The sequence below is a fragment of the Lacerta agilis genome, chromosome 15 (assembly GCF_009819535.1).
Source record: "Lacerta agilis isolate rLacAgi1 chromosome 15, rLacAgi1.pri, whole genome shotgun sequence".
NCBI classification, from domain to species: Eukaryota; Metazoa; Chordata; class Lepidosauria; order Squamata; family Lacertidae; genus Lacerta; species Lacerta agilis.
The window spans coordinates 33,889,152-33,899,509 of NC_046326.1; the positions used below are offsets into that span (position 1 = coordinate 33,889,152).

At 44.2% G+C, this 10,358-nt stretch overlaps 1 protein-coding gene across 1 annotated transcript in view; it reads left to right on the forward strand.

Annotated features, from left to right (window-relative positions):
• Positions 1–2,943, forward strand: part of AUTS2 (activator of transcription and developmental regulator AUTS2) — a 659,999-nt gene extending 657,056 nt beyond the window's left edge. Inside the window, exons 18-19 of the mRNA XM_033171799.1 lie at positions 12–234; positions 1,590–2,943. Of these exons, the coding sequence (XP_033027690.1) occupies positions 12–234; positions 1,590–2,829 (1,463 nt within the window). The 3' untranslated portion in view covers positions 2,830–2,943. The remainder of the gene's footprint in view (positions 1–11; positions 235–1,589) is intronic.
• The last annotated feature ends 7,415 nt before the right edge of the window (positions 2,944–10,358 follow it).

The window sequence follows — 10,358 nt, forward strand, 5'->3', positions numbered from 1 at the left end:
CACCATTTCAGCGCCCAACACTATGTTCGGCCACAAGGATTGCCCCAGTATGCAGAGCTTTAGCAACCCACACGAGCCCTGGAATCGCCTGCACCGAACTCCTCCTTCGTTCCCGACCCCTCCGCCCTGGCTCAAGCCAGGTGAGCTGGAACGCAGTTCGTCTGCTGCAGCTCATGAGCGAGATAGAGATGTAGATAAAGGAGACTCTTCTCTTAGTAAAGATGACAAAGACAGGTATGAAAGAACGCTTTTCTGAGCATCGTTGAGCGCAACGCCGGGGCAAGGAGCCGAGAGGCTTGTCATTCCTACTTATGCAACTACCAGGTCTTCCCAGAGTTTGTTGGGCTCCCTAATCATCGGCCAAGCTGACTGGCTCTTCAGACATAGAACAGAACTGCAGCCATAGTATTGGCCCCCTTGATTGGCAGGCTCTGCGAGAAAACTCCGGATCAGTGGCGGCTGGTCCAAGAGGGCAAATAGGGCACTGTCCCAACAAGCTCAGTCTGCTCTGAGCCAGCTCCAACCTGCCTGCCCAACTACTTAAAACCATCCCAGGTGGTGATACTGCCATTCTCTCATAATCACCTCTCGCATGGGCATGTTTGATAGGGGTGCAGGAGAGGGCATTCTCAGTAGCTGTTGCTAGGCTTACTAGAGGCATGCTCCTGCTTGTTGTAGGTGAAGACTGTTCCTTCAGGCTTTAGGGAACCAACTGCTTTTAAAAATATATATACTATCTGCTTTTTATTAGATTTGTTTTGGCATTGTTTTAATTCCATTATAGTTTAATTACTTTTATCTATTATCTCCTGGGATGGTGGAAGAGGTAGGAGATGTAGATAGATAGATAGATAGATAGATAGATAGATAGACAGATGATAGATAGATAGATAGATATGCTCATTTGTAGAGCATCTGCTTTGCATGCAGAAGGCCACAAGTTCAGTCTCTAGCATCTCCACTGAGAAAGACACCCTATCTGAATGCCTGGAGAGCTTTTTGCAGTCACTGTATAGACTATGCTGGGCTAAATGGACCCACCATATGACTCAGTTGAAAGGCAGCTTTCTATGTTCACAGTTAGTGTCCCACTGAAAACTTGTTACTGGGAAACATGTCAGATGGTTGACACCTGCTAGTTGAACTTGTGAGAAAGTATCTGACTGGATACTTTTGAAAACAGGATCCTGGACTAGATAGAGATTTTATCTTACACAGTAGGGCTCTTCTTATAGAAAATATTGTTGTCGTCCTGGGACACAACAAAGTGTGTGTTGCCATCCTAACTCGCTGTAACTCATTTGGACTTCTGAGTTGTCAACTCTACTGAAATTAAAGAGACTTCAGTGTACAGTAGGTGTGATGACAACTGATCCTTCAGATGTTGCTGAGCTACAGCTCCCATCAGCCCTAGCAAGCATGGCCAATGGCCATGGATGATGGAAGTTGTAGTTCACCAATACCCGGAGGGCCAAAGGTTCTCCACACCGAGTGTATGCTGTTAAGCAATGAGTTGCAAGCTTTGGGTTTAGACCTCTACTTTTTGTAGTGTCCTGCAACAGATAACTGTTGTGCTTTCCTTCATCTAGGGAGAGTATAGAGAAAAGACACTCCAGCCATCCTTCTCCTGCACCAGTCCATTCTGTGAGCTCGCTTGGACATGGCCGTAGCTCAGCTGAGCAGATAAGAAGCCACCTGAACCCAGAGATACGGGAAAAAGATAAACCCAAAGAGCGTGAGAGGGATCACTCCGAACCTCGGAAAGATGTTAACGTTGATGAGCACAAAGCAAAGGACAACTATATTTCAGACAAAGAAGGTCTAACCCATGAGAGCAGACCACTGGAAGAGTCTAAGCAATCATCTCGGGTACCTTCACCCTATACCAGGCCTGCTGTTGTGGAGAACACCAGACCTAACAGCACCTCTAGCCGAGATGCCGAGAAAAAGAGTGAGCCTGCATATGAGAGTCTGAAGAAATCCAGCGAAGTTAAAGTGAAGGAGGAAAGGAAGGAGGATCATGACATCCCACCTGAAGCGCCACAGACACACAGGCCATCTGAACCACCACCACCACCTCCAATGCCCACCTCCAATGTTCATCCAGGCCCTTTGGTGTCAATGCCCATGTCTGTGGGTGTCACCGGCATCCATCCTATGAACAGTATCAGCGGTCTAGACAGGACTCGCATGATGACACCTTTTATGGGGATCAGCCCAATTCCAGGCAGCGAACGATTCCCTTACCCTTCCTTCCATTGGGACCCAATGAGGGATCCATTGAGAGATCCCTACCGAGACTTGGATATCCACCGGAGAGACCCTTTGGGCAGAGAGTTTCTCCTGAGGAATGACCCGTTGCACCGTCTTTCTGCACCGAGGTTATATGACGCAGAGAGGTCGTTCAGGGACAGGGAGCCACATGACTACAGTCACCACCACCACCACCCACTTTCGGTCGACCATCGCCGTGAGCACGAGAGGGGGGCCCACCTGGACGAGAGGGAGAGGTTGCACATGCTCAGAGAGGACTATGAGCATGTACGGCTTCACTCTGTTCACCCTGCAGCTCTGGACGGCCATTTGCCTCACCCTAGCTTAATCACCCCAGGACTTCCAAGCATGCACTATCCCAGGGTCAGCCCCTCCTCAGGACTTCAGAATGGGATCCTCAACAAAAGCCCCCCGACGGCGGCTCTAAGTGCCCCTCCCCCTCTCATTTCTACCCTGGGACCTAGACCTAGCTCCCCGCGCAGGACTACCCCTTTGTCGTCAGAAATGCGGGAGAGGCCACCCTCACACACACTCAAGGACATAGAAGCACGATAAGGCAGACAGAATCAGACCAGGAGAGGACATTTTGTAAAATGGAATGTCAGTGCAGATCTTCTTACTCAACAAATGTAGACTTTGGTTATGACCCAACTGTATAAAAAAAATAATGTATAGACTCAATTGTGCAAATATATTTGTTGGTTTTTTGTTTTTTTTAATGATGATGACGTTGGGTTGTATATTATATGTTTTCAGAAACTTTAGACAAAAAAGTTAATGCATTTTCTTTATGCTCCCTAATCCTTTTCTATTGTTTTGAACCCCCACCCCACCCCCCCAGCAGGGGTAAGATGCTGCAAGTCGGTATCTTGGCTCTAAACAAGCAAAGTGCTCCCTCTCTCTCTCCCCCAATGCTAAAATGAAGAAAACTGTAGATCTTTCTTTTCCTCCCCACCCCCAATATTACTTCATGGGTTAATGGGTCATTTATGCAAAATGGGTAAGACGAAAGCTTTACTTTGTAAATATGTAAATAGAAAGAAAGCTAAGTAACATAATACATTAATACTTCTTAAACTGTGCTCTTTGCAGACTTTTAATGGCGTGCAAGGCCACTGCTAAGTCGCCTGCAGCACTTCTGTTGTTATAAGACAGCTAAACCCCTTCAGCTATGCAATGAATTCTAGGGCTTTTCACAAAAGCCTCTTTTAAACTCAAAGGAGCCTTGTCAACAAACTCAACCACCCACTTAGAAGTCATACTTTCCCTGAATCTCACCTGCTTGCCACCTTTTTTGATGAAAAAAAGTAAGCCATCCAAACTTCAGCAAACAGAACTTTAGTATCAGCTGCTGCTGCTGCTTATTCCCACTTTTGTCTTGTGCTTTTCAGTTGCAAAGTGTTGTACAGTATTTGATCACGTCCGTCCTCCTTGTTGTAGCCCTGCCGGGTTACTAGGATTCACATTTTGCAAATCAGGAACTTGAGTCTGAGGCAAGGACTTGCTCAAAGCAACTTAATGAATGAATCCTTAGCCAGGCCAGGCCTGAACTCGTGTCTCCAAGAGCCAAAACCAAATTTCTGTCCTTGGTTTTATATTTTCTCTCTTTCACTAATGCCCTGTTTCTTGCCTGGGGAGTCTCAAAAATGATGGTGCCTGCTTGTGTAAGGGTGCTACATCATGGCTCAGCTGTATGTGCAGTGATCTCTTAATTGAGGCCAATGGGCAACTCCTCCAGTCCCTGATGTCACCTTCAAATTTCTGGTCCAACTATAGGGTTGCCAGAACTCTGGGGCTAACCTAACTCCATTCAGCAAATGAGGCATTTGACTACATAGAGTGGTGCTGAGCAGTGACTACCTGTATATCCCACTGGCTGGTTTCTAATCACCTCCTGCTGTTCCCTGCCTGCCACTGCCTCTCCCAGATGGATGAAGCCATTTCCCAAAGGTGCTAAATTGCCGAGCAACTCATGAGTTGCTGGGAAAAGGGAGGGGTGTGCTTCTTAACCACCACCAGTTGAACTTGAAGGAGCGTTGAGACGGAGGGAATAGGAAAGAGATGTCTCAGATGTACCAAGATATTGGGCCTTGTCCTGGTGTCTCCATCCATTTCCTGAAATTAGCCGCACCTAGACTATAGTGATGACAAAGCACACCCACATTGGATCTTGCTCCCCAAAATGTGATGGTTTTAACCAGTGCTATTTTTATAGAAAAAGAGGTGCCATAACTCACCATGAACACCTCCCTCATTCTCTTAGAATGGCAATGGCACCCACTTGAGAGGTGCCGGAACTGAGTTCCTGTGAGTCTGTCTGTCCCCCCCAAAAAGCCCTGGTTTTAACAGTGTCCCAGGAACAAGCTGTACAGAAAATAAACAATGGAACTAAGGTGTTCTTGTTTCCTTTTGTTATATATTGTTACTTCTGGAAGCTCGTGGGCTCATTCTGTAGAGTGGCAGGCCATGAATAGGCACCATAGTAACATTGATCCAATTTATTTCCAAATGCAGGGTGTTGTGAACCTGCCACTTCTAGGGATATGCACAGTATAATTTTTAACGCAGCTCTTCTTGGAAATGTCTGGTTATTCTGGATTTCATTGGTGTTGTGGAGACTGAGGGGGGGCGGCCATTCATGCCTCTTGTTTTGGGTTGGATGCATATTTCCTCTCTTCCCATTTCCCCTGGTCAGCAGAAATCTGCTTCATTAAACAAGACATTTAGGCTGCAATGGTATATATGCTTACCTGGGAGTCCACCCCATTGAATTCAATGGGACTCACTTCAGAGTAGGCCTGTATGGATTGCACTGGCTTTTCAGAAACAATTGCACTGTATGTTGATACTTTTTTTCTTGCACAATCAATTATTGGATTAGTTTATTCCTTTCATTTTTGGTTGTAATTTCTGCTATTAGCTCAGCATGTTCTAACCACAGTGGCAATGGAATCACAAGATAAAAGATAAATATATATTAATTTTAAAGAATGGAAATTGTTTTAGCCTTTTTGAAAACCCCTGTTTTCATAAGTTTTATTTTTTACGTTGTGTTCTGTTTCGAAATAATTTGGAGAGAATATGACTTTATCAGGAAGCTTACAATATCTTGTCTACTACTGGACTGTAAAAAAATATATATGTATGGAATAAAAAAAAATAGTTCCATTGGTCTTCTAGTGTATTAAAGTGGTATCTCAAGTTGTTTTCCTGTTTGACAAAAAAAGAAAAAGAGAAGTCTAATTACAGACAGCTGTTTCTAATGATCAGAATTCTATTTTAGTAGTCAACTAAAAAAGTTTTAGTTGTAAACTTCAGATTTTGTGAACTCCAGATGTTGTGCAGTGTTTTATAAAGAACAAGACAAAACGGACAAAAAAAAAAAAGACGTAAGGAAATCCTGGGGCGGGGGGATGTACACTGGCACTGTAGTGATAGCTTTCAGTATTGTAAAGAAATTGTTATATACAAATCTTTTTGCTGTTTCTCCTGTATGTAATAAAGTCCTTTCTAGATCCTATGTGAAAAGGAAACAAAAAAATACAAAAAACCCTGAAGCGACATTCAATCCACAGCATGTTCCCTCATGAGCAAAGACTTGTGTAATGTAAATCTGTGCCATGTTATTAAAAAATGTGAACTAAACTGGTAGGCGCTTCTTTGTTTGGAGTGACCCTCAAGAGGAGGCCTAGGAAGGTTGGTGGGAGCCCATAGGATCTACTGACTCCACCCATTCCCAGCTGTGGCTCCGCCCACTCCCAGTAGGCAGCTCCTGCCAGAACGTGACCATCAACAGAACTGAATTCTCTCACTCCTGCTAGAGTGGTGTATTCAGACATGGGGAATAGTTGTTTGCTAGCATTCCTTTCACTCTGCAGTACCTGTTGTGTTATGGAACAGGCTTCTTGACTAATATATCGGCATGTTAAGCTTTAATGTCCTTCTTTTTCTGCTTTTTTAATAAAAAAATGCTTTATTGATTTTAAAAACAAAACACAAAACAATCAAAAGAGGGGGGAAATCAATCCAAAATTGATACTTGTTATAAGTAACAAAATTATGATTAATTTCCACATGACTTCCAGTCCCCTCGTTGTGGTTCCTAAGTTACATTTATTAACTACACACTTAACTTATCTCTCCTAAGTTGTTTCAGTTATATTAATTTCATAAAGTTCTCTTATTTCATGCAGAAAGTCAATCCAGGCCTGTCAGAGAATTTATATTTTTACAATGTTCTTTTAGATAAAGCGTGTATACGTCCCACTCTCTGTTAAATATTTGGTCAGTGTCATCTCGGAGTCTTGCTGGTAGTCTTGCTAATTCTGCGTATTCTCGCATTTTGTTCTGCCAATCTAATTTGGATGGAGTGAAGTCTCCACCCCTTTGTGATTTGAATTCTAGCTGCTGCTATTGTGTACATAAAAATTCCTATATTTCTCTGGAATTTCATTGCTCAGTATGCTTAGTAGGAAGGCTTCAGGCTTCATAGGAAAATAACATTTAAACATTATTATTTTTTAAGTTGTTATATATTGCTTCCCAAAATTCCCTGATATTTTTTTTGGCAGTTCCACCACATGTGGATCATAGTGCCTTCCACCTCCCTGCATCTCCAACAAATGTCTGACCTAGATTTATACATTTTGGCCAGTTTTACAGGTGTTAGGTACCATCTGTAGAGCATTTTCATGAAATTCTCTTTTAAATCATAGCATGCAGTGAATTTCAGATCTGGCATGTCATGCTTCAATGTCTTTCACTCCAGTGAGTGTGGCATGACAAAGTCATGAACATTGGTACACAATGTTGCTACTTGCCCATCCCTTCCACACAGGCATTCACCAATAACTCAGCCATGAAAATGGCAGGGAAGAAATGTATGCTGGCAGAGCACTCCCCTCCACTTCACTCCCACGATTTCCCAAGTGAATGGGGCTGCAAACGAATTATTTCCAGAATCAACTCGACGTGGAAACTGAGTCAACAGTGTGATGCAGCAGCTAAAAAAGCCAATGCAATTCTGGGCTGCATCAATAGGAGTATAGCATCTAGATCAAGGGAAGTAATAGTACCACTGTATTCCACTCTGGTCAGACCTCACCTGGAATACTGTGTCCAGTTCTGGGCACCACAGTTCAAGAAGGATACTGACAAGCTGGAACGTGTCCAGTGGAGTGCAACCAAAATGGTCAAAGGCCTGGAAACGATGCCTTATGAGGAATGGTTTAGGGAGCTGGGTATGTTTAGCCTGGAGAAGAGAAGGTTAAGGGGTAATATGATAGCCATGTTCAAATATATAAAAGGATGTCATATAGAGGAGGGTGAAAGGTTGTTTTCTGCTGCTCCAGAGAAGCAGACACGGAGCAATGGATTCAAACTACAAGAAAGAAGATTCCACCTAAACATTAGGAAGAACTTCCTGACAGTAAGAGCTGTTTGACAGTGGAATTTGCTGCCAAGGAGTGTGGTGGAGTCTCCTTCTTTGGGGGTCTTTAAGCGGAGGCTTGACAGCCATCTGTCAGGAATGCTTTGATGGTGTTTCCTGCTTGGCAGGGGGTTGGACTGGATGGCCCTTGTGGTCTCTTCCAACTCTATGATTCTATGATTGCCAAACTTCCAATATATTGCGCTAGATTTCCGGAAGTAGCTTCTATACGGTGCGACAGCCCAAATACACAGGTAATGTGAAAGCTAACCGTGGAAGAATGGGGAAATGGAACAAACGCCTGCCATACTCTTGTTTTCATAGCAGAAAATACGGTACTTGCTTATATTCTGGATGAGTGGTTTTTAATCAGTTCTCCATTTTCATCTCAAGCTTTGGTGATGCTGAGGAAACGTCACATTCATCAGAGTACCTGCCAGTTTGGTAAGTGATTGCTTCATGCATCCCTGCTGTCCCTCTTTGATCTCTGACATTTTAAGCAGTGTCGAGCCACTTAAAACAGACCTAACCAAGGTTGCCGGCTCCACAATGTTCATAGGGCATCCGTGTGCCATGTCAGGATATTGAGTGGGCCTTCTCAATACTCTGGAGAAGGTGGTGCCTCTAGCCCTGGCTTTCCTCCAAATAATCTTCAGAACTGTAGTATGTGAAAGGTGCCGGCTTGTTAGCAGCCCCCTGTGCCCCCTCCGAGAGCTCCAATTCCCAGAGTTCCATGAGGGAATGCTTCTTAAACCACTCTGAGGAATTGGAGCCATGTGAGGGGAAGACAGAGGTCTCCTAACAACACTCAGCAGGAAGGACAGGATACAAATTTCATTAATTTAATTTAATTAATGTTTCTGCAACTTCTCCACGCAGAGAAACTCCTATTTGTTCTTCCTCTTGTGTCAAACATGGCTGAAGAAACCGTTAAAGAATTACCTTTCTCTCACTCAAGCCTGAGCTCATTTTGAGCTTTGGCCAGCCTTGGTTTTCTTCCTGCAACTGCTGGCTATTCAACAGAAATAAAGAAGCAAGAAATTAGAAAGATGAATGCAAGCAGAGGCAAGGGAAGGACGACATCTGACTCAAACACAGGTTGCAAGCAGATTGTTCCCTTAATGTTTAGAATCTTTGCTTTTACGAGGATAATAATGGTAAGTTATTCCGCTGTCGCTCCAAAGATAAAACAACCATGTGCTCTTGGTATTGCTTAAAATTGCATATCGTCATGTGGAAAGAAGTTGACGTCCTGGGAATTCCTCATCAAAGCAATAGCGTTATTTGGCTCAGACTGGGGAGACAGCTCCATTGACAGGGAAGTTCATGCTGATGGTTTAATTGTTGTGGGAGCAAGAGAAGGGAGAGGGAGAAATGGTGAACCATGCTGCAGCCACTAGGGAACAGACTTTCTAAATTAAAGACATTTTCTGAAAGGGAGCGGTCTTTCTCTAAAATAAGCAAATAAATAAATGGCTTGGGAGGACAGTGAAATCTCCATTGCTGGTGCTCAGAGATACATTACTAACCACTGCCATGATTGTCAGCGTTGTGCTTCATACTTCCAAAAGCCACTGCAGGTGTACATTTGAATGCAGAGTTGACATATCGGGCTCTGATGACTTACCATCTCTCTTGTGTTTCTTCAGTATTCTTCTGTCCACATTCTGCTTTCACAGAGTCCCATCGATATGTGGGTTGAAAGAGAAACAATGTGGTGCAGTGGTTGGAGTGTTGAACAAGGACTGGGGAGACCCAGTATCAAATAAATTTAGCATGGGAAGAGACCTCAAAGGTCCAATACAGGTAGCCCATTGCTGCTCTGGAATCCCTGGTGGTTGGCTTAACAAAGGACAGCCCAGTAATTCCTGAAGTTCAAATCTCAACTCAGTCATGAAGCTCTCTTAGTGACCTTGGCAGAATAGCAGCTATATTCAATGTTCTCTGTTCACTGGTGCAAGAGCTCTTGTACTAGAAAATGGCAGTTGTTTAAAGGATGTGCAACAACGAAGTATAATGCAACTGTTGTGCTAGCAGAAACTTCTTGTGCGACAACTGGTTCTTGCTGTGCAATCTGTTGAACGACAATATATTTTGTGAGTGGAGCCTATGACATCTCCTCAAAATTCATAATGTGCCCACAGGCCCCAAAATGTTGGTGACCCCTGGATTGAACCATTATGGTTGTGTCCAATTGACAGGAGCAAGCCAGCAGCAAATCACGCCATGCACGACGAAGGGAACTCTTTATTTGCAAGAACAGACTTGGCAGAGTGTTAGACCAAATGAGTTCAGGAACTCACCCCCAGGAGGTCATGCCCTCATAGATTAGCTACTGAGACTAAAGGTCCCTGCCTCCCCACAGCTGTCTTATGTCTCCTCCTCTCCCCCCCCCCCGCCACCACCCCAGCAAGCAGAGACTGCACCTGCATGACTGTCTTTACTTCACCTGCTTCATGCCTCTCCTGATTCTGGGAGACAAACAGGGAGGGGAGCTTGTCACAGCAGAGGAAGACTCCTATGCCTCTTCACAACCCTGACCCATCCCTTCTCTTGGCCTCCCTCTTCTCCTCTCCTCCTTTGTTTAGATTGAGAGAAGGCACATAGATCACCTCGCAACACTCCTTAATACCCATTGCAAGGGGTTAAATGTCCC